Source organism: Mobula hypostoma, chromosome 9 (assembly GCF_963921235.1).
Source record: "Mobula hypostoma chromosome 9, sMobHyp1.1, whole genome shotgun sequence".
In the NCBI taxonomy this organism is placed as follows: domain Eukaryota; kingdom Metazoa; phylum Chordata; class Chondrichthyes; order Myliobatiformes; family Myliobatidae; genus Mobula; species Mobula hypostoma.
Genome location: NC_086105.1, coordinates 77773662 through 77799497, shown reverse-complemented (window position 1 = coordinate 77799497; position 25836 = coordinate 77773662). Strand labels below are relative to the sequence as shown.

General features: G+C 42.7%; 1 protein-coding gene across 5 annotated transcripts in view; it reads right to left on the bottom strand.

Moving 5' to 3' along the window:
* Nucleotides 1-25836, bottom strand: part of LOC134351808 (arf-GAP with SH3 domain, ANK repeat and PH domain-containing protein 1-like) — a 729826-nt gene that overhangs the window by 330190 nt on the left and 373800 nt on the right. For all 5 annotated transcript variants that reach the window (XM_063058512.1, XM_063058513.1, XM_063058511.1 and 2 more), the window contains exon 5: nt 23044-23189. In XM_063058512.1, the coding sequence (XP_062914582.1) occupies nt 23044-23189 (146 nt within the window). The remainder of the gene's footprint in view (nt 1-23043; nt 23190-25836) is intronic.

The window sequence follows — 25836 nt, the reverse complement described above, 5'->3', positions numbered from 1 at the left end:
TGTGGGACACCACTAGTCACAAACCTCCAATCTGAATGTACTCCCTCCACCAAGACCCTCTGCTTTCTGCAGGCCAGCCAATTCTGAATCCACCTGGCCAAACTTCCCTGGATCCCATGTCTTCTGACTTTCTGAATAAGCCTACCATGTAGAACCTTGTCAAATGACTTAATAAAATCCATGTAGATCACATCCACTGCACTACCCTCATCTATATTCCTGGTCACCTCCTCAAAGAACTCTATCAGGCTTGTTAGACATGATCTGCCCTTCACAAATCCATGCTGACTGTCCCTGATCAGACCATGTTCCTCTAAATGCCCATAGATCCTATCTCTAAGAATCTTTTCCAACAGCTTTCCCAACACAGACAGACGTAAGGCTCACTGGTCTACAATTACCCGGACTATCCCTACTACCTTTCTTGAACAAGGGGACAACATTTGCCTCCCTCCAATCCTCCAGTACCATTCTCGTGGACAACAAGGACATAAAGATCCTAGCCAGAGGCTCAGCACATTTTCCCTCGCCTCGTGGAGCAGCCTGGGGAATATTCCGTCCGGCCCTGGGGACTTATCCGTCCTAATGTATTTTAACAACTCCAACACCTCCTCTCCCTTAATATCAACATGCTCCAGAACATCAACCTCACTCATATTGTCCTCACCATCATCAAGTTCCCTCCCATTGGTGAATACCGAAGAGAAGTATTCATTGAGGACCTCGCTCACTTCCACAACCTCCCGGCACATCTACCCACCTTTATCCCTACTCGGTCCTACCTTCACTCCTGTCATCATTTTGTTCTTCACATAATTGAAGAATGCCTTGAGGTTTTCCTTTACCCTACTCACCAAGGCCTTCTCATGCCCCCTTCTTGCTCTCCTCAGCCCCTTCTTAAGCTCCTTTCTTGCTTCCCTATATTCCTCAATAGACCCATCTGATGCTTGCTTCCTAAACCTCATGTATGCTGCCTTCTTCCACCTGACTAGATTTTCCACCTCACTTGTCGCCCATGGTTCCTTCACCCTACCATTCTTTATCTTCCTCACCGGGACAAATCTATCCCTAACATCCAGCAAGAGATCCCTAAACATCGACCACATGTCCATAGTACATTTCCCTACAAAAACATCATCCCAATTCACACCCGCAAGTTCTAGCTTTATAGCCTCATAGCCTCATAATTTGCCCTTCCCCAATTAAAAATGTTCCTGTCCTCACTGATTCTATCTTTTCCATTATAACGTTAAAGGCCAGGGAGCGGTGGTCACTGTTCCCCAGATGCTCACATACTGAGAGACCTGTGACCTGACCCGGTTCGTTACCTAATACTAGATCTAGTATGGCATTCCCCCTAGTCTGCCTATCAACATATTGTGACAGGAATCCGTCCTAGACACACTTAACAAACTCTGCTCCGTCTAAACCATCCCTTCCCGTTCCTGACTTCCACCCATACTGACTCAAAAGAGGATCCTGCTACATTACACACACTTTCTGTAGCTGTAGTAGTATCCCTGACCAGTAATGCTACCCCTCCTCCCCTTTTCCCCCCTCTCTATCCCTTTTAAGGCACTGAAATCCAGGAATATTGAGAATCCATTCCTGCCCTGGTGCCAGCCAAATCTCTGTAATGGCCACTACATCATAATTCCATGTATGTATCCAAGCTCTCAGTTTATCACTTTTGTTCCTGATGCTTCTTGCATTGAAGTACATGCACTTTAGCCCTTCTACCTTACTACCTCTACACCCTTTATTCTGCTTCTCTTTCCTCAAAGCCTCTTTATATGTTAGATCTGGCTTTGCTCCATGCACTATACTTGCAGTTCTCACATGACCTTCATCCTCCTCCACCACCTCACTATCTGCTCTAACACTCTGGTTCCCCTCCCCCTTCAAATCTAGTTTAAACCCCCCAGAGCAGCACTAGCGAACCTTCCCGCAAGGATGTTAGTCCCCCTCCAGTTCAGGTGCAACCCGTCCCGTCGGAACAGGTCCCACCTTTCCTGGAACAAGGCCCAATTGTCCAGAAACATGAAGCCCTCCCTCCTTCACCAACTCCTTAGCCACGTATTTAGCTGCATTATCTTCCTATTTCTAACTTCACTAGCACGTGGCAGGGGTAGCAATCCTGAGATTGCAACCCTGGAGGTACTGTCCTTCAACTTTGCACCTAACTCCCTCAACACTCTTGGCAGGACCTCCTCCTTCTTCCTATACACGTCATTGGTCCCTACACGGACCACGACATCTGGCTGCTCATCCCGCTTCCTGAGAATACCGAGAACTCGATCCGAGATATCACGGACCCTGGCACCATCCAGGATTCTCGATCTTTCCCACAGAACCTCACCTGGAATATTGTGAGCAGTTCTGGGCCCTATATCTTAGAAAAGATGTGTTGAAACTGGAGAAGTTTCAAAGAAAGTTCCCAAAAATGATTCCAGGATTGAACGCTTGTCATATGGCTCTGGGCCTGTATTCACTAGAATTCAGAAAATGAGAGATAACCTAATTAAAACCTATTGAATGGTGAAAGGCCTTGATTGAGTGGATGTGGAGTGGATATTTCCTATGGCGGAAGAGTCTGAGACTAGAGGACACAGTCTCAGAATAGAGGGGTGTCCTTTTAGAATTTCTTTAGCCAGAGAGTGGTGAATCTGTGGAATTATTTGCCATAGGCAGCCGTGGAAACCACCTTTATGTATATTTAAGGCAGAGGTTGATAGATTATTGATTGGTCAGGGCATAAAGGGATGGGGGGGAGGCGGGTAAAACAGCATATTGTGGCGAGTGGAAAAATGATCAGCCATGATGAAATGGCAGAGCAGACTCACTGGGCCAAATGGCCTAATTCTGCTCCTATATTTTATGGTCTTATGCAGGGTTCCTCTGTGGCTATTTCCCTCAGCAACAAGTATACCCCTTTGAATACTGCTAGACAGGATGACCTATCAGGGCACAGCAGCAGCAGCCAGGCCAGTGGCACTGTGGCTGACTCTGAGGCTCAGCAGGGAAAGGTAAAGTCAGGCAGAGTGATAGTGATAAGATACTCAATAGTTAGGGAGATGGACAGGAGATTCTGTGGCTGCAAAAGGGACTCTAAGATGGTGTGTTGCCTCCCAGGTGCTAGGGTCCAGTTTGTCTCAGAGCATCTGCAGAAGATTTGTAAGATGCCGTGTGCACAGGCAGAAGTCATGGAGCACACTGGCACTAATAACATAAGTAGAAAAGGAGAAGAGATCCTGCACAATGATTATCGGCAGTAAGGGAAGAGGCAGAAGAGCAGGACCTCCAAGGAAGTAATATCTGGATTACTCCCAGTGCCACATGTGAGTAAGGGCAAGAATAGGATGAAAGTTCAGATGAATGAGTGCCTGAAGAAGTGGTGCATGGGGCAATGTTTCAGATTTCTGGATTACTGGGATCTCTTCTGGAGAAGGTATGACATGCAGCAAAAGGACATGTTACATCTGAACATGAGGGGGGACCAATATCCTTGCAGTCAGGTTTGCTAGAGCTGGTAGGGAGGGGTTTAAAGTAACTTGGGATGGGGATGGGAATCATAGTGATAGGGCTAAGGATGGAGCTGTTGGTATGCAAGTTGATTCATTGTGGAAGAATGGGCAAAGAAGTGGCAAATGAAATACAATGTTGGAAAGTGTATGGTTATGCACTTTGGCAGAAGAAATAAAAGGGCAGACTATCATTTAAATGGGGAGAGAATTCAAAGTTCTGAGATGCAACGGGACTTGGGAGTCCTCGTGCAGGATACCCTTAAGGTTAACCTCCAGGTTGAGTCAGTGGTGAAGAAGGCGAATGCAATGTTGGCATTCATTTCTAGAGAAATAGAGTATAGGAGCAGGGATGTAATGTTGAGGCTCTATAAGGCGCTGGTGAGATCTCACTTGGAGTACTATGGGCAGTTTTGGTCTCCTTATTTAAGAAAGGATGTTGGAGGGGGTACAGAGAAGATTCACTAGAATGATTCCGGGAATGAGAGGGTTAACATATGAGGAACGTTTGTCCGCTCTTGGATTGTATTCCTTGGAGTTTAGAAGAATGAGGGGGGACCTCATAGAAACCTTTCGAATGTTGAAAGGCATGGACAGAGTGGATGTGGCAAAGTTGTTTCCCATGATGGGGGAGTCTAGTACAAGGGGGCATGTCTTAAGGATTGAAGGGCGCCCATTCAGAACAGAGATGCGGAGAAATTTTTTTAGCCAGAGGGTGGTGAATCTATGGAATTTGTTGCCACGGGCGGCAGTGGAGGCCAAGTCATTGGGTGTATTTAAGGCAGAGATTGATAGGTATCTGAGTAGCTAGGGCATCAAAGGTTATGGTGAGAAGGCGGAGGAGTGGGACTAAATGGGAGAATAGATCAGCTCATGATAAAATGGCGGAGCTGACTCGATGGGCCAAATGGCCGACTTCTGCTCCTTTGTCTTATGGTCTTAATTGCATTCTAGTAGGATGAGTTGCAGTGTAATATAATGGCAAAATCAAAAAGGGTGATGAACACAGGACTGAAGGTGTCATATTTGAAAAAACACTCTATACAAAATGAGGTAGATGATCTTGTAGCACATTTTAAAATTGGCAGGTAGCAAGCTGCAGGTGTCACTGAGTCATGGCTGAAAGATCACAGGAACTTAACATTGAAGGATACACATTATATCAAAAGGACAGGCAGGTTGGCAGAGAAGGTGGTGTGGGCTCTGTTGATAAACAAAATCAAATTCTTAGAAAGAGGTGACATAAATGCAATTATCAAAAGACCCTATGCAGGTAATTGAAAAAATTCAGGTAGGTGCTGGATCCCAAGAGAGGGAATTTGTAGAATGCCTACAAAATAGCTTTTTAGAGCAGCCTACGGTTGGTTGAGCCCACTGGGGGAAAAACAATTCAGGATTGAGTGTTATGCAATGAACTAAACTTGATTATGGAGCTTAAGGTAATGGAACCCTTAGGAATGGGTGATCATACGAGGGGTGATTGATAAGTTCGTAGCCTATGGTACAAGGAGTCAATTTTAGAAAACCTAGCACATTTATTTTTCAACATAGTCCCCTCCTACATGTACACACTTAGTCCAGCAGTCGTAGAGCATACGGATCCCTTCTTTGTAGAAGTTGGCGTCTTGGACCTCCAGAAGTGGTCCACAGCAGGAGTGATTGATAAATTTGTGGCCTAAGGTAGAAGGAGATGAGTTATTAACTTCAATGTGTCTGCATTTTCACTCAAAGAGTTGAACTGCACGTGCATGTAACGAGAGGTCTCCTTCTACCTTAGGCCATGAAATTATCAATCACCCCTGCCGTAGACCACTTCTGCAAAGAAGGGATCCGTATGCTCCACGACCACTGGACTAAGTGTGTACATGTAGGAGGGGACTATGTTGAAAAATAAATGTGCTAGGTTTTCTAAAATTGACTCCTTCTACCTTAGGCCACGAACTTATCAATCACCCTCATAAGATAGAATTCACCCTGCAATTTGAGAGGGGGAAGTTAAAGTCAGATATATCAGTATTACAGTGGAGTAAAGGGAATTACAGAGGCATGAGAGAGGATTTGACCAAAGCTGATCACAAGGGAACACTCCCAAGGATGATGGCAGAACAGTAATGGCTGGTGTACCTGAGAGCAACTTGGAAGACGCAGCATAAATACATCCCAACGACAGAGAAGTATTCTAAAGGGAGGGTGAAGCAAAGCAAAAAGGAAGGAATATAGTACTGCAAAAAGTGTTTTAGGAACAGCTTCTTCCCCTCTGCCATCCGATTCCTAAATGGACATTGAACCCTTGGACACTACCTCACTTTTTTAATATATACTATTTCTGTTTTTTTGCACAATTTTTAATCTATTCAATATACACATACTGTAAATGATTTACTTATTATTATTATTTTATTTTGTGTTTTTATCTTCTATATTATGTATTACATTGTACTGCTGCTACTAAGTTAATAAATTTCATGTCACATGCTGGTGATAATAAAACTGATTCTGATTCCAAAAAATAGGTGGCAAGTTAGAGGATTGAGAATTTTTTTAAAACAACAGAAGGCAACAAAAAAAAAGCCATAAAGATGCAATAAGCCAATAATATAAAAGGGTTGTTTTATGTTTTTCAGATATATAAAAAGTAAAGAGACGTGAGAGTGGATATTGGGCTGCTGGAAAATGATGCTGAAGAAGTAGTACTGGAGGACAAAGAAATGGCAGATGAACTTAAGAATTTTGCGTCAGTCTTCAATGTGAAAGACACCAGCAGTATTGCAAGACTGTCGGGAGCAGAAGTGAGTGTAGTTGCTATTACTAAGGAGAAGGTGCATGGGAAGCTGAAAGGTGTGATGATAGGTAAATCACCTGGGCCAGATGGAATACACCCCAGGGTTCTGAAGGAAGTAACTGAATATTGTGGAGGTATTAGTAACGAACTTTCAAGAATCACTAGATTCTGGAATGGTTCTGGAAGACTGAAAAACTGCAATTGCCACTCCACTCTTTAAGAAGGGAGGGAGGCATAAGAAAGGAAATTACGACCAGTTAGCAAGACTTCAGCAGTTGGGAAGATATTAAGAGTGCATTATTAACTATGAGTTTTCAGGGTACTTGGAGGTCCATGATAAAATATGCCAGTGTCAGCATGGTTTCCTTCAAGGGAAAATGTCGCCTGATAATTCTGCTAGAATTATTTAAGGAAATAATAACCCTACTGCCTTCACTATCACTTTGGGAGATTTTAACCAGGCCAGTCTGAAAAAAATCACTAAGCGATTACCATCAACAGATCACTTGCAATACTAGAGGAAACAACACACTGGGCCATTGTTACACCACTATCAAGAATGCCTACTGTGCTGTTACATGTTCTCACTTTGGGACGTTTGATCACCTGGCTGTACTTCTACTCCAGTATAGGCAGAGACTGAAGACTGCAGCACCAGCAGCAAGGACCAAGCAGCTATGGACAAGGGAAGCACAGGAGCGCCTACAGGACTGCTTTGAATCGATGGACTGGACTGTATTCAGGAATTCATCTTCGAACCTGGATGAGTATGCAGCAGTTGTTACCGACTTCATTAAAACCTGCGTGGATGAGTGTGTGCCTACAAAGACTTACTGTACATTCCCAAATCAAAAACTGTGGATGAACCAGGAGGTACGTCAACTGCTGAAGGCTAGATCTGTGGCATTCAAGTCTGGTGACCTAGGCCTGTACCAGGAAACCAGGTATGATTTGCTAAGGGCTATTTCAAGGGCGAAGAGACAATTTCAAACGAGGTTGGAAGTGACATCAGATGCATGGCAACTCTGGCAGGGTTTGCAAGACTTTACTTCCTATAAAGCGAAACTCAATAGCATGAATGGCAGCAATGCTTCACTACCAAATGAACTCAACGCCTTCTATGCCCGCTTTGAAAGGAAGAATATAACTACTGCTGTGAAGATCCCTGCTGCACCCGATGAGCTTGTGATCTCTGTCCCAGTGGTTGATGTTAGGGTGTCTTTAAAGAAAGTGAACCCTCATAAGGCAGAAGGTCCTTATGGAGTACCTCATAAGGCTCTGAAAACATGTGCCAACCAACTGGCAGGAGTACTCAAGGACATTTTCAACCTCTCACTGCTACGAGTGGAAGTTCCCACTTGCTTCAAAAAGGCAACAATTATACTAGTGCCTAAGAAGAATAATGTGAACTGCCTTAATGACTATCACCCAATAGGTTCACATCTACAGTGATGAAATGCTTTGAGAAGTTGGTCATGACTGGACTGAACTTCTGCCTCAGCAAGGACCTAGACCCCTCACAATTTGCCTATCGCCACAATAGGTCAACGGCAGATGCAATCCGAGTGGCTCTTCACACAGCTTTAGATCACCTGGACAACACAAACACCTATATCAGGATGCTGTTTGTCGACTATAGCTCAGCATTTAACACCATCATTACCACAATCCTGATTGAGAAGTTGCAGAACCTGGGCCTCTGTACCTCCTTCTACAATTGGATCCTCAACTTCCTAACCGGAAGACCACAATCTGTGCAGATTGGTGTTAACATCTCCTCGCAGACAATCAACACTGGTGCACCTCAGGGGTGTGTGCTTAGCCCACCGCTCTACTCTCTATATACACATGACTGTGTGGCTAGGCATAGCTCAAATACCATCTATGAATTTGCTGATGATACAACTATTGTTGTTAGAATCTCAGATGATGATGAGAGGGCATACAGGAGCAAGAAATGCCAACTAGTGGAGCGGTGTCGCAGCAACAACCTGGCACTCAACGTCAGTAAGATGAAAGAGCTGATTGTGGACTTCAGGAAGGGTAAGACGAAGGAACACATACCAGTCCTCATAGAGGGATCAGAAGTGGAGAGAGGGAGCAGTTTCAAGTTCCTGGGTGTCAAGATCTTGGAGGATCTAACCTGGTCCCAACATTTCGAAGAAGTTATAAAGAAGGCAAGACAGCAGCTATACTTCATTAGGAGTCTAAAGGGATTTGGTATGTCAACAAATACACTCAAAAACTTCCATAGATGTACCGTGGAGAGCATTCTGACAGGCTGCATCACTGTCTGGAATTGGGGGTGGGAGGGCCGTGGGCTACTGCACAGGACCAAAAGAAGCTTAGAGAGTTGTAAATCTAGTCAGCTCCATCTTGGGCACTAGCCTACAGAGTACCCAGGACATCTTTAGGGAGTGGTGTCTCAGAAAGGCAGTGTCCATTATTAAGGACCCCCAGCACCCAGGGCATGCCCTTTTCTCACTGTTACCATCAGGTAAGACATACAGAAGCCTGAAGGCGCACACTCAACGATTCAGGAACAGCTTCTTCCCCTCTGCCATCCGATTCCTAAATGTACATTGAACCCTTTGGACATTACCTCACTTTTTTAATATATATTATTTCTGATTTTTGCAAGATTTTTAATCTATTCAATATACGTATAAGGTAATTGATTTACTTATTCATTTATTATTAATATTTTATTTTGTTTTTCCTTCTATATTATGTATTGCATTGAGCTGCTGCTGCTAAGTTAACAAATTTCACAACAGATGCCGGTGATAATAAACCTGATTCGGATTCTGAAACAACTGGTAGACAAAGGAACGTCAGTGGATGTTGTTTATTTGGATTTTCAGAAGGCCTTTTACAACAATTCACTCATGAGGCCGTTTAACAAGATAAGAGCCCACTGATGGATACCAGAAAGGATAGAAGAATGGCTGATTGGCAGGAGATAAAGAGTCGGAATAAAGAGGGCCTGTTCTGGTTAACTGCCAGTGACAAGTGGTATTCAGGAGGGGTCGATGTTAGGACTGCTTCTTTTCACATTAAGGATTGTGACTTTTCATTGTACAGCCCCTCCAAAACACCCATATTTGGCAACCAGCACAAGCAATTAATGAAAACCACAATAAAGTCACACAGCTGCTAGCATTTAACTACACAATCTGAACCTTGGGCTTTCGACCTTAAGATAACACAACAGCTACAAAATCTAAAAAAAAGTTTGCAGAGAAAAGGTGACAAAATGGAATGAGAGAATATGCACCCAACCTCAATGAAATTGTCCCAAAATTTAGAAAAACACAGAACAGGGCAGGAACCAGCCCTTCACCCTACAGTATTGTGCCATATGAATTAAATTAATAATAAAATGCCCAATTAAACTAATCACTTTTACCTACAAAATGTCCATATCCTTCCACTTCCTGCGAGTTCACATGATTATCTGAGAACCTCTTGAACACCTGTCATATTTGCCTCCACCATCGTCCCAGGCAGCATATTCCATACACCCATCACTCTCTGTATTATAAACTTGCCCTTCTCATCTCCTTTGTTCTTAGTCCCTCTCACCTCAGATGGGTGCCCTCTGATATTAGACATTTCAGTCCTGAGGAAAAGTACTGCACTGGCCAGCTATAAATGCCTCTCATAATCATATAACTCCCCATCAGAACTCACCTCAGCCTCTGCTGCTCCAGATAACGCAACACAAGTTTGCCAACCTCTTCTTATAGCACATGACCCCTAATCCTTTCAGCATCCTCTGTACCTTCTCCAAAGCCACAACATCCTTCTTATGATGGGACGACCAGAACTGAATGCAATACTCCTAACTGGAGCCTAACTGGAGTTCTATAAAGCTGCAACAAAACCTTCAACCCTCCTTATTCTGACCTGGAGATGTGGTTCCCACTCCCCTGCCAAACTAGTTTAAACTCTCACGAGTACACCTCACATCCTGGATACAAGATCTCCTCCTGTAGATGTGCAATGCAGTCTCCTGTACTGGTCACGCTACCCAGAAGACAACACACCATCCTGGCATCTATTTTTCATGACCACATAATCTCCTGTCTGCCCCTTAACTATCAAGCCTCCTATCACCATTGTTCTGCCTGACAGAATCTGGTTTAATATCACCGGCACATGTCGCAAAATGAGTTGTAAAGTGGAAGCAGTGCACCGCAATACACAGTAATAAAAACTATAAATTACAGCAATTACAAATATTAAAAAAATAAATAAGTAGTGCAAAAAGACAGAAAATATTGAGGTAGTGTTCATGGGCTCATGCCCATTCAGAAATCTAATGGCAGATGGGAAGAAACTGCTGGTGAAACATTGAATGTGTATCTTCAGACACCTGTAGCCCTTCTTTGATGGTAGCACTGAGAAGAGGGCAAATCTTGGGTAATGGGGTCCTTAATGGTGGATGCCGCTTTTTTGATGGATCATCTTTTGAAGGTGTCCTGGATACTGGGGAGGCTAGTGCCATTAAGGGAGCTGGCTGAGTTTACAATTTTCTGCAACTTTTTCCGATCTTGCACCAAAGTGATGCAACCAGTTAGAATGCTCTCCATGGCACATCTGGAGAAATTTGAGAGTGACTTTAGTGACATACCAATTCTTCTCAAAGTCCTAATCAAATATAGCTGCTGTTATGACTTCTTCGTAATGACATCAATATGCTGGGCCCAGGATAGACCCTCAGGGATACTGACACCCAGGAACTTGAAACTACTAACCTTTTCCAGTTCTGACTTATCTTTCCTGAAGTCAACAATCACTTCTTTGGCTGCGTGTAAGTTTGCTGTGACACCACTCAACCAGCCGATCATCTCACTCCTGTACAACTACTCATCACCATCTGAAATTCAGCCTCAATAGTTGTGAGTTTGACAAATTTATAGATGTCGTTTGAACTCTGCCTAGAGTTCATAGAGAGAGTAGAGCAGTGGACTAAGCACGCATCCTTTAGGTATGCCAGTGCAGACTGTCAGCGAGGAGGTGCTATTATGTCCGATCGCACAGACTGTGGTCCCTTGGTGAGGAAGTGAACAATCCAGTTGCAGAGGCAAGTACAGAGACCCAGGTTTTGAAGCTTGTTGATTCGCTTAAGTAAAGCAGTCCTGTGCAACAAGGGATGATACAGGCAATCGATGAAAACAAGTAGTCAGGCTTGGTGAGAAGGAACTGGAACTTTCAGTCAGGATTGAGGTGGCTAAGAATGTGAACCATGGGTACATGACCACGCAAGAATATACATTTATGAACAACCTTTTGGTACAGGACTCCGTATGCAGCTCTCACGCAAACATGACACCCCTACGCAATATACAACTACTGACGCACCACCACATTTGATTTGAACACCAAATGTACTCATTCACCATTGGAGCTGATTTGCAAATAAATCCAATACATTTGATAATGGTACACTAAATTGATACAGAATAACAATAGGCAAATCTGTCAAATTATAAAGCAACAAGTGTCCAGGCAGCGCAGTAACAATACTTCCTCGGGAGGCTAAAGAAATTTGTCATGACCCTGTCAACCTTTAACAATTTTTATTGATGTACCATAGAAAGCATTCTGGCTGGATGCATAACAGTTCGGTACAGCAACTACTCTGCACATGATCGCAAGAAACTGTGGAGAGTTGTGGACACCGCTCAGCGCATTACACGAACCAACCTCCCCTCTATGGACACTGTTCATACTCTGCCTCAGTAAAGCATAATCAAAAAACCCACCCACCCCAGTATCTCTCTTGTCCCCTCTCCCATCAGTCGGAAGACACAAGCCTGAAAGTGTATTCCAACCAGACTCAAGCACAGCTTCCATTCCCACTCTTGAATGGACCACCTGTATGATAAGATGGACTCTTGGCCTCCCAATCTACTTCGCTATGATCTTGCACTTTGTTGTTTACCGGCATTGCTCTTTATTCTGCAATGTTATTGTTTTACCTTATTCTAGCTCAATGCACTGTGTAATGATTTGATCTGTATGAACAGAATGCAAGATAAGTCTTTCACTGTATTTTTGGCACATGTAAAAATAATAAACCAATACAAAGGTATACATCTATAATAGACATAGGTATTGCACAATGAAGTAATTTGCCAAGTGAATAATGCAAAAACTTACTTACAGTACTGTGCAAAAGTCTTATGCACCCTGGATTTTTATATTATTTGTTTTAGATGTTTATATATTGTTTTCTAAATTAGTGTGTCAGCAGAAATAAGCAATTTTAAATCTCCAAAATAATTTTTCAAGAAGTTAAATGTTACAGAAATTTTAGTATTTCCTTAAAGGAAGTAACACATTAAGTCATTGATCACTTTTCAAAACACTTGATTACTTTGTAGGTATATAGCCCAATGCCTGATTAAACAAAGATAACAAGCAGGTGCTAATGACCAATGACATAATGAGCTGCATGAACTAAACTGATTAACATAATCAAACTGAGTGAAGGATAACCAAATAAAAGGAGAGGATTTGGCGAATGTAACAGATCTTCAAATCATCAATCCTTACACCATGGTAAGAGTGAGCTAGCAACAGAACACAAGATAGTCATCCTGCATCAGAAAGGTTTCTTCCAAGCAGAAATTTTGCAGCAGACATGAGTTTCAGAATGTGTTGCCTAAGCTCTTTTAAAGTAGCACAAATAAATGAGCAAGACTGAGGACCAGAAACGTACTGGTCAATCATGGAAACCGAGTGCAGCAAATGAGGTACACATTAATCTGATGTCCCTTCTAAATTGCAAGTCATCCAGCGCTGCTATCAACTCTGAACTCACAGAAACCACTGAAGCGTGCAAGTAACACCCCTCAACAGTCCAGATAAGTCTTGTCAGAAGCGATCTTCACGTTAATGCCAGAAAGATATTCCTCCAAAGTGGAAGCAAAGCCAAGAGACTCACCTACACACTAAAACACAAGGACTGGCGTACTGAACAGTGGCAGCAAAAGCTCTAGACTGACGAGTCAAATTTTGCAACTTTTGGCTCAAACAGGAGGTAATTTGACCATAGAAGAGTTGAAGAGCATAAATGGATGAGTATCTGTAGCCAACAGTGAAGCACAGCGGAGGTTCTCTGCAGGTTTAGGACAGCATTTTTGCAAATTGAGTTGGTGACCTGGTCAGCATTAATGGAATCCTCAATGTTCAGTAGTGGGACAAGAGGTGCAGATAGACCCAGAGCCCGACTTGGACCCTACACCTAGTAAGAGGACTCCGCGGAAACAAGGAGTGACTGCAGGGCTCACAGCAGGCGAGGTTAGGCTGGCCCCCACCCGAGAGGGATACTAATTTGAAGGATGAGGACCTGGATGGATGGTATATGCTGCCATTCGCTAACTCCCCAGTGATTGAGGAAGAGACTCCCGGTCCTTCTCCCGCTGAGTCAGCTGAAGTGGGGAGGGCTATCTGTGGGCAGCCTGGGTTGCAGCGGGAGAAAGCGGGGCTTACATAGAAACATAGAAAATAGGTGCAGGAGTAGGCCATTTGGCCCTTCGAGCCTGCACTGCCATTCAGTATGATCATGGCTGATCATCCAACTCAGAACCCTGTACAAACAACAGGAATTCTGCAGATGCTGGAAATTCAAGCAACACACATCAAAGTTGCTGGTGAACGCAGCAGGCCAGGCAGCATCTATAGGAAGAGGCGCAGTCGACGTTTCAGGCCGAGACCCTTCGTCAGAACTCTGTATCTGCCTTCTCTCCATACCCCCGATCCCTTTAGCCACAAGGGCCATATCTAACTCCCTCTTAAATATAGCCAATGAACTGGCCTCAACTGTTTCTTGTGTGTGAAGAAGTTTTTCCTCATCTCGGTCCTAAAAGGCTTCCCCTTTATCCTCAAACTGTGACCCCTCATTCTGGACTTCCCCAACATCGGGAACAATCTTCCTGCATCTAGCCTATCCAATCCCTTTAGAATTTTATACGTTTCAATAAGATCCCCCCTCAATCTTCTCAATTCCAGTGAGTATAAGCCTAGTCCATCCAGTCTTTCATCATATGGAAGTCCTGCCATCCCAGGAATCAATCTGGTGAACCTTCTTTGTACTCCCTCTATGGCAAGAATGTCTTTCCTCAGATTAGGGGACCAAAACTGCACACAATACTCCAGGTGTGGTCTCACCAAGGCCTTGTACAACTGCAGTAGAACCTCCCTGCTCCCGTATTCGAATCCTCTTGATATGAATGCCAGCATACCATTTGCCTTTTTCACCGCCTGCTGTACCTGCATGCCCACTTTCAATGACTGGTGTACAACGACACCCAGGTCTCGTTGCACCTCCTCTTTTCCTAATCGGCCACCATGGCTTGGCCATGGGACAGAGGGGTCTGAGTTGCACGAGTGATTGGTCAGGGGAGGCCTCGCCAGGTAGACCGGAAGTATCCCCAGTAGCGCATGAACCTGAAGAGTTAGGTGAGGGGGTATGGAGGACTCAGAGAATTCGGAGAGCCCCGGATAGACTGGCTTACGTATCATCAGGGGAGCAGAGTGTGACCCCTACCATTTTGGAAAGCTATGTCACTGCCTTGTACACCTGGATTGGACTTTGTGTTTTGCAGGAAGGGTTGCTGAATTATCTCAACGTCATGAGGACATGACTAAATTTGGTGGGGGCGGGGGGGGGAAGTGTAACACACTGTAAGGTTTCACTGCTGAGGTAATGGTTTCTCTGTAGCAGCAATGTTTGGGTTATGACTAGAGATAACGGGGCATGCTAGCCAATGAGCAGGATGTTGTTCTTTCGTGTGTGTCTGGGAGCCGGGAATTCGCGGCTTTTTTGCCGGGGAGAGATGAGGAGAGAAGACGCAAATGAAGAGAGTTAGTGGACTGCTGGACGGAGTGGACTTGGAGTGAGGGTCTGAAGGTCAGCGACAATCAGAAGAGGTCGATGGTGGACGAACGGCTCCAACCTTGCGCAATAGACTTGTTTCATGAGAATGGGCCCCTTTTCTTTTTTGTTTTCTTTATTAACCATATAGTCAAATTAAGAATTATAAAGATCAATTGTTTAATTGTATATTGTGTGGTGTTTGTTATTTCGTGGTTCTGATTTGTAACAGGGGACACATAGTGCAGAATCCACCAAACAAGATTTCTTAAGTTTGGCCGGGCTGGGGGCTATCACCCCCTAGACTAAGTCACTAGCCAAGGCGAGAGTTACAAGTAAATTTTATGACATTTAGAAACTTTTCATTGTTTTAAGTGTCTTCACTTCACAGGATTTTTATTTACATGTGCCTAAGATTTTCTGCATAGTACTGTACTTTAAGTGGGTCATTGCTTTGACTGAAATAGGCTACAAAGGCCTATTATCGGAAGTAGTAACTTGTTGGCTAGAAACACAAGCAATCACTCTGATTTTGCTATATCTGATCATATCTGCATTGCTTAAAATGATAGGTAAAACCAATCACTTGTAAAACATGTTGTTTACTCAACATTTAGGTGTTCATGGAAATCATGCAGCTGATGACTGTGACTTGCAAATACTCCAAGCCGTAACTAGTGGTTTAATAGATGACTCAATGTAATTAAATCTTCCTTGAATTATTTTGTTTTTGGTTTTGACTTCATTGAGAGCTATTTTCTGTTAACTAAACAATGTGTAATGTGCTTACAATTAACATTTTACTGTAAGAGGCTGATAATTTTCAAGATTAGAGTGGACAAACTGCAGGGTGCAATGCATTGCAGAGTTTGGACTGATGCTAATTTGATAAAAGTGTTACAACATGGAGGCAAAGAGCACAGGTTTTAAAGTAAAATTCACATATCACAATAGAAGGTAAAACCACAACTGATCATTCAGCATAGTACAGTGACTGGTGTCAGCAAAATGGCAATGGATGATTAATAAGCTCCTTTAAAGGAAATACATTCTTAGAAACAAATCCAGGCACTCAGCTCCCCTCCCCATGACCAGAAGGAATGAGCTTTCACAACTGGAGACAAAGATCAATATCTTTTGTAAAAAGAATGTCATATCTCATGACTATAAATGTACAAACTGGCAAATCCATTCACCATGTGAGAAACAAAGCTGCATCCTTTCACATCCCATTGTGAAAAGGTATTTTGAGGTGCATCCATTATTTTCCACGAAGCCTGAGAAACTTCTCATCTTTAACTATGCTGCCCTTAACTTCTCCTGATAGTCAACCACTTTGATATGATCTATGACAGACTCATTCCTACCAAGTAATGGCCTTTAAATATACCCAAGGAATGCAAGATCACCAAGGAATGCAAGATCACCCCTTACGCCGTACCTAACTTGCAGTAGCAACAACCTGTGTTGATGCATGTCAGGTGGAAGCGTCCTCAAGATTTATCATTCAAGATTGTTTATTGTCATTATTCAGTATACAAGTGTAGAGGAGAACAAAATGATAATTACTCTGGATCAAATGCAGCATAAAAAAACACAATAAGCATAAAGAACAGAATGAACATAAATATAAGATTAGCTAATATACAGAGACAGATTGTATGTACATAGAATGTATGTACATAAGGGGACTAACAGGAAATTATATTGATTTCCTGCTGTAAATGCAGAAAATGAAGATGAATATACGTAGCTTCAGATTTAGGAGCTTGTTTCCACTTTTAAATGATTTCACATAGTAATAAGTATTGACCCATGTAAGCAATCAGGATTTGTCCATTAATCCTTGGCATAACATTACACCCCGAGTGCTAGTACATCATTTTCACTGATTGGCCCTTCACATTAGCACCAATGACATCAGTATAGAGGGGGAAAAGATACTACACAGTGAGTATATGGAGTAAGGGGAGAGGCTAAAGGACAGAACCTCCAAAGTAGTAATCTCTGGATTACTCATAGTACCATGTGCTAATCAGGGCAAAAATAAGTATCCTAGTACAGATGAATGTGTGGCTGAGGAAGTGGTACAGAGGGCACGGCTTCAGATTTCTGGATCACTGGGATCTCTCCTGGGGAAGGATGGGTTATACCTGAACCCAGGGTGTACCAATATTGTTGTGGGCAGGTTAGCTAGAGCTGTTGGGGAGCGTTTAAACTAATCTGGCAGGGGGAAGGGAACCGGAGTGATAGGGCTGTTGATGCAGTGTGTAGTTAGACTGAAGCAGGACAGTCAGAGAATAGAGCAAAATTGCAGTCAGTGAGATAAGGTGTAACACGGGGGCAAAATCGAAAAGGGTGATGAAGATAGGACTGAAGGTGTTATACTCCAATGCTTGCAGTATATTGAATAAGGTAAATAATCTTGTAGCATACTTAGAGATTGGTTAGTTTGACATTTTGGGCATCACTGAGTCGTGACTGAAAGAAGATCATTGTTGGGAGCTTAGCATCCAAGAATACATCTTGCATCAAAATGACAGGCAGGTTGGCAGAGGAGTGCAGTAGCTCTGTTGGTAAAAAGTGAAATTAAATCTTTAGAAAGAGGTGACATTGGATCGGAAGATGTAGATCTTTGTGGATAGGGTTAAGAAACTGCAAGGGTAAAAAGACCCTGACAGGAGTTATATAATGACCTCCAAATAGCAGCCATGATGTGGGAAATAAATTACAAACGAATTGAAAAGACACGTAATGAGGGCAATGTTACAGTAGTCATGGGGGATTTCAACATGCAGGTAGGTTGGGGAAAAGCAGGTTGCTGCTGGATCCCAAGAGAGGGAATTTGTAGAATGCTTATGACATGTCTTTTTGTAGTTGAATTCATTAGGGAAATTCTAGATTGAATGCTGTGTAATTAACTAAATTTGATTAGGGAACTTAAGGTGAAGAAACCCTTGGGAGAAAATGATCATAATATGATAGAATTCACTCCGCAGTTTGAGAGGGAGAAGATAAAGTTAAATGCACTACTGCGGAATAAGGAGAATTACAGAAGCATGAGGTAGGAGCTGGCCAAAGCTAAATACAAGTGGATACTTGCAGGGATGATGGTGTTTCTGGGGGCAATTCGGAAGGTTTCAGGATAGATGCATCCCAAAGATGAATAGGCATTTAAAAAGAAGATGAAGCAACCATGGCTGACAAAAGAAATCAAAGATAGCTTAAAAGCAAAAGAGAATATAATATAGCAAAAAATAGGTGGGAAGTTAGAAAATAGTTTTTAAAAACCAACAGAAGCCAATTGAAAAACCCATAAGGTGTCAAAGGATGAAATAAGCTAGCCAATAATATTAAAGAGGATACCAAAAGTTTTTTTTCCAGATATATAGAGTTAAAGAGAGGCAAGAGTGGATTTTGGCCTGCTGGAAAATGATGCTGGAGAGGTAGAAATAGGAGACAAAGAAATGCCTTACTAAGTATTTTGTATTAGTCTTCACCATGGAAAACAACTGGTAGTATGCTAGAAATTCAAGATTGTCAGGGGGAAGAAGTGAGTTAGTTGCTATTACTAAGGAGAAGGTGCTTGGGAAACTCAAAGGTCTGAAGGTAGTTAAGTCACTTGGAAGAGATAGATTATACCCCAGGGTTTTGAAAGAGGTAGCTAAAAGAGTCACAGAGTCATAGAAAAGTACAGCACAGAAAAAGGACCTTTGTCCAATCTAGTCCATGCCGAAACCATTAAAACTGTCTACTCCCATCAACCTACACCAGGACCACAGCCCTCCATACCCCAACCATCCATGTACCTATCCAACTTCTCTTACAATGTTGAAATCGTGCTTGCATACACCACTTGTGCTGGCAGTTCGTCCCATACATTTGTGATCCTCTGAGTGAAGAAGTTTCCCCTCATGTTCCCCTGAAACTTCTCACCTTTCACTCTTAACCAATGACCTCTGGTTGAAGTCCCACCCAACCTAAGTGGAAAAATCCTGCTTGCATTTACCCTATCTATACCCCTCATAATTGTGTATATCTCTATCAAAATTCCTCTGGATCTTCTACATTCTATAAAAAACACAGGCCTAATCTATTCAATCTTTCCTATAACTCAGGCCCTCCAGACCTAGCAACATCCTTGGTAAATTCACACCACACTCTTTCAATCTTATTTACATCTTTCCTGTAGGTAGGTGATCCAACTCCATACAATACTCCAAACTAGGGCTCACCAACATCTTGCACAACTTCAACACACCATCCCATCTTCTATACTAATACATGGGCTTATGAAAGCCAATGTGCCAAAAGCTTTCTTTACGACCCTATCTACCTGTGCCGCCACTTTCAGTGAATTGGTCCTGTATTCCCAGATTCTTTTGTTCTACCACACTCCTCAGTGCCCTACGATTCACTGTGCAAGGCCTACCCTGGTTGGTCCCACCAAAGTGCAAAACCTCACACTTGTCTGCATTCCATCTGCCATTTTCCTAGCTGATGCATATCCCTCTGCAAGCCATGATAATCTTTCTCACTGTCCACTACACCCCCAATCTTGGTGTCATCTGCAAATTTGCTGATCTAGTTAACCACATTAATATCCAGATTATTGATACAGATGACAGACAACAAAGGACCCAGCAGTGATCCCTGTGGCACAGCACTAGTCACAGGCCTCCAGTCAGAAAGGCAATACTCTGCTACCTCTTCTCCCACGAAGCCCATGTCTAATCCAATTTACTACTTCATCCTGAATGCCAAGCAACTGAACCTCCTTGACTAGTCTCCCGTGTGGGACCTTGTCAAATGCCTTACTAAAGTCTATGTAGACAACATCCATCACTTGACTTCTTCAAAGGTTCAAAGGTCAAATTTAATGTCAGAGAAGTGTATATAATATAATCCTGAAATGCTTTACTTTTTCTTCGCTAACATTTCAGGATGTATATTGTATGCATTTCTCTTCCATTTTCCTGGTAATTTCCTCCAAAAACTCTGTAACATTGGTTAGACGTAACCAAACATGAACAAAGCCAGGCTGGGCTGACTATCCATAATCTGTCCATGTCTGTCAAAATAGTTATATGTCCAGTCCCTTACATCTTTCAAGAATCACCAGATTCTGGAATGGTTCCAGAGGACTGGAAAATTGCAAATATCACTCCATGCATTAAGAAGGGAAGAAGGCAGAAGAAAGGAAGTTATAGGCCACTTAGCCTGACCTCAGTGGTTGGTAAGATGTTGAAGATGTATTAAGGATGAGGTTTCTGGGTACTTGGAAGTACATGATAAAGTGGACCGAAGTCAGCATGGTTTCCTTGAGGGGAAATCTTGCCTGACCAACCTGTTGGAATTCTTTGATGAAGTTACAGGTAGGACAGACAGTCAATGGATGTTAATTACTTGGATTTTTTCAGAAGGCCTTTGACAGGGTGTTACAGATGAGGCTGCTTAAGAACCCATTGTATTATAGGAAAGTTACTGGTGTGGATAGAAGATTGGCTGGCTGACTGACAGGAGGCAAAGAGTTGGAATGAAGGAAACCTATTCTGGTTGGTTGCCGGTGAATAGACGTGTTCTGCAGGAGTTGGTATTGAGACCGCTTCTTTTCACGTTACATGTCAATAATTTGGATGACAGAAATGATGGCTTTGTGGTCAAGTTTCCAGATGATGCAAAGATAGCTGGAGGGGCAGGTCATTTTGAGGAAGAAGGGAGTCTGCAGAAGAACTTGGGAGAATGGACAACAAACTGACAGATTAGATATAGTGTAGCAAAATGTACGGTCATGCACTCTGCTGGAAGGAATAAAGGTGTGGACTATTTTATGAACGGGGAGAAAATTCAAAAATCAGAGGTGCAAAGGGACTTGGGAGTCCTTGTGCAGGATTCCATAAAGGTTAACTTGCAGGTTGAGTCTGTGGTAAGGAAGACAAATGCAATCTTAGCACTCATTTTGATGAAGGTGAAGCTGAGGCTTTATAAGGCAGCACTGGTCAGTGCAAGTATTGTGAACTGTTTTGGGCCTCTTATACCAGAAAAAATGTGCTGGTATTGGAGAGGATCCAGAGAAAGTTCACAAGAATATTCCTCATAGCCAATTCAAAATTTTTATTTACAGATACAGTGCAGAACAGGCCCTCCCAGCTGAACAAGCCACACCGCCCAGCGACCCCCAGCCTAACCGCAGTACAAGTTACAATGACCAATTAACCCACTAACTGGTACGTCATTGGAATGGGGAAGAAACCAGAGTACCCAGAGGAAACCCATACGTTATTGTGAGGAGGACTCCTTACAGCAGGGGTCCCCAACCTTTTTTGCACTGCGGACTGGTTTAATATTGACAATATTCTTGCGGACTGGCTGACCCTGGGGGGGGGGGGCGGCGGGGGGTAGAGTTGCCAACGGACAAGAGTAGCAGTCAAATACGTTGTGTTTACCCCGAGAAAGACTACAATGACCACGAAGCCTTGCGCGGGTACCAGTGCGCATGCGTAACCTGCTTATTCATGCGCCTGCCGATTTTTTTCCCTGCAAAATTGTTTTTGGCGATTCTGTTCGGTTGGGGGGGTGGGGGTGTTAATCACGACTGGAATATAAGTGATAAATGGCTAATACACTCAATTTTGTTTCTAAAAGGGTTTATCTAACAAATTTAATAATAAACACACAGCACATATTTTCCTCGCATGAATATAGAGATAAGTCAATTATCAGGGGAGCTTGAAGCAAGTGTTGAACGAACTTCCTGTAGAAATGGTTGAGGCAGGTTCAATATTATCATTTAAAGAAAAATTGGATGTATATATGGACAGGAAAGGAATGGAGGGTTATGGGCTGAGTGTAGGTCGGCGGGACTAGGTGAGAGTAACATTTGGCACGGACTAGAAGGGCAGAGATGGCCTGTTTCCGTGCTGTAATTGTTATAAGTAAGTCAATAGCATCATAACATTTTAAGTAACATTTGGATATTAAACACACAGCACATATTTTCCTCGTATGAACATATAAAATCATTGCAACACACCAATATCGCTGAATCAGTGGGAGCCCTGGGCTTGTTTCCCTGCAACGAGACGGTGCCATCGAGGGGTGATGGGAGACAGCGATACTCGAAGGGGGTTCCTTATGTCCAGTCTATTCCGCAATTTAGTTTTCGTTGCATTCATTGCAGAAAACTCCACTTTGCAGAAATATGTTGGAAGCAACGTTTTCGGTGCTTTTGTGGCTATCGCAGGATATTTAGCCTTGTCTTTGATCCAGAATGCTGGCAGAGATGTTATGTCAAACATACTTTTCGGCCCGCCATCATTTGCAAGCTGGAGGAGTTGATCTCCCTCCCGCGCTGACATGGATAACGCGCGGATAATGACCTCGCATGCGTAATGGCTCAACAGTGACCGTGACAGGGAATGATGAAAGGTGCAGCTGACTCATATTGCCAAATCATATCGTTTCCTCATGGCCCAATAGTGCATGCTTTGCGGCCCGGTACCAGTCCACAACCCGGTGGTTGGGGACCGCTGCCTTATAGACACCATCAGAATGGAACACCGAACTCCAACCCTCTGAAGTGTAATAGCGTCACAGGTGGCGCGATGCTACCATGGCATCCATCATTACGAATAATGTGTCAGAAAAAGGGAATTACTAGGTTTACTGATACATATTCAAATTCTAACAAGCACTCCTGTGGTTTCAAGATTTTGAATTTAATTTTCAATATCCGCTTAGAATTTAATGTTTTATTAATTCATCATAGACTAACAGATCAGAAACTGAACGAAACATTTAATCATTACAGATCGAAAGAGCTGATATAATAAGTAAGAACACCAAAATCTTACCAAGTTTTTCAGCAACGTTGAAAGCTCCTTTGTAAGTGTGGAGAATTTAACAAAGGCTGTGCCAAGATCTGGATTATCACGACTTAAGAAATTACTACCAAATTTATCTAGTGCTTGTGCATAGTTCTCTTCATTTTGCACATGTTCTGAAACAGAAGCAGAAGAGACACAATTATATATTCTAAATGCACACCAGCAAAACTATCCCGTCTCCATGAACAAAGGTAAAAGGTGTTTAATATAACACAAGTGCTAAAGTCTATTAACATTTACTATCAAGTATCAAGTAGTTAATCTAAGCAAATTTTTGTTTTGCTGTCCAAGAAAAACAGCTCTAGACGATGAATGCATTTGTCCTCTGGGTACTTCCAATTTCACTGGATACAGCTTGAGGTTCTGAGATGAAGGTGAAGACATTATTTGCTTTCCCTCAATGCCGCAAAAATAAAGGAGCTGGTTGTGGATTACAGGAGGAATGCAGACAGGCTAACCCCTATTGACATCAATGGATCTGGAGTTGAGAAGGTGAACAGCTTTAAGTTCCTCAGCATCCACATCACTGAGGACCTCATGTTGTCTGTACACATCCAGCTGTGTGGTGAAAAAGGCACAACAGCACCTCTTTCACCTCAGACAATTGAGAAAGTTTGGTATGGGCTCCAAAATCCTAAGAACTTTCTACAGGGGCACAATTGAGAGCATCCTGACTGGCTGCATCACTGCCTGGTATGGAAACTGTACCTCCCTTAATCGCAGGACTCCGCAGAGAGTGGTGCGGACAGCCCAGCGCATCTGTAGTTGTGAACTTCCCATGATTCAGGACATTTACAAAGACAGGTGTGTAAAAAGGGCCCATAGGATCATTGGAGATCCAAGTCACCCCAACCACAATCTATTCCAGTGGCTACCATCTGGGAAACAGTACTGCAGCATAAAAGCCAGGACCAATAGGCTCCGGGACAGCTTCTTCCACCAGGCCATCAGGCTGATAAACTCATGCTGATTTGAGTGTACTCTATGTTACATTGACTGTTCTATTTAATATAAACTATTATAAATTACTATGATTGCACATTGCACATTTAGACAGAGACATAACATAAAGATTTTTACTCCTTGTATGTGAAGGATGTAAGAAATAAAGTCAATTCAATTATAATCCCCTTAGAAACACAGTTCAGCAGATGAAAGATACAATGATACATTAATTATCAAAATTGGTACACACTGCTATTTTTGTGGTATGATCTTGAACCAATTATAATGATGATTAACTACAATGAAGATTACTTTTACATGGGGAGCCAAGGAGAAACATTATCCTTTAAATCTGAGCTATCTTTTCTTGAAAAGATGAACAAATTCAACAATCCTTGCAATCAGCTTCCTCTGTACAGCTGAGAAACAAGCTCCTGCAGCATTGCTTCTTTCAACATAACACAACCAAAAGTGGACAACAGAGTGGTAACGAATCCTAAATCAATTTCACTACTCCAGATATTTAATCATGAATTTCACTTTGCAAATCAGAGAAACGGTCAGATGTTTAAAAAAAAATCATTCCAAATCTAATACACATTTTAGAACAGTTAGATTACAATGGCCTGGAAAGAACTACCAAGGGGCATTCCAAAGAAAACCAGGACTGGAATGCCAGCAAGTTAACTCTAAAGGTACAACGTTCACTCTAATACCCTAAACTACCTCTCTCACTGAACAATCTTCTTCCATCCTCACTGAATGGTCCTCAATCTACTCATTCAGCCCCAGGAGCCTGTTCCACTCTCAAAAATATTAAGGTTGCTCTTCCAACTGAATGGCCATTTTCAAGTGTGATCCCATTTTTATATACTCCTTACAAAAAATATTGCAGCCTCGCACAATCAAGCAATATGACAAATTCTTTTTGTGGTATGAGATTCAAACTTTGCTGATTTTAAAAGACTGATCACACAGTGGAGGAGAGCTACTTAAATCCTCTAGATGAAAAATACCTCCATTATTCAGTATAAATTTATATTACACATCATCTCTCACTGGCATATGCTAATTTTAAAGTAATTCACTGTTTTTATACATCCATTCAAGGGATGTGCAGCCTGAGCCAGCATTTAATTACCAATACCTAATTGCCCTTGCAAATGTAGTAGAAATAAGCTGTCTTTAACTGCTACTGTAATGTCCGGTTTTCCCAGTAATGAAAGAGGGTGAAAGAAAAAAAAACTGATAGAGAATATACAGTCCAAATTTGTAGAACAGAATGAGAACGCAATCTTAAAAGGAAAACATGCTTTTTGGGGTAGATTTGCCTTCCCTTGCACCTTACCTGGTTCCTTAAGATTGTTACAGACGGAGGAAGATTAGTGGGGATAAGCGCCCACTACCGTGTGTCTTAAAGACCCTCTGACAACAAAGTCCAGCTCCAGGCCTTCACGTGTGGCTGGCAGACCATATCTACTGACAGGACAAGGTGCAGAGGCAGGTTACTGGCACTTTAAAACCAGTCACTTCAGGCAGATGGGGCTTGTCAGCCATGGTTGGCAGATCAACTAGGAGAAAGAAAACGCTGATCTCAAACCTCTGCTGCCACGTGACTACCCACTCATGGGAAAGACTTCAGGAGTAAATCCAGATGATTTATCCAGTGCTGGAGTCCACAAGACAGACCTACAGTGAGTTCAATGCTGACAGGCAACTCCTATGATATCACAGGTGCCAAATTATCAGTCTCTGCTGTTCCTTTGGATTCATCAGCTGTGAGGAGAGGAGAAGCCTGCTGCACGGGCAACCGCT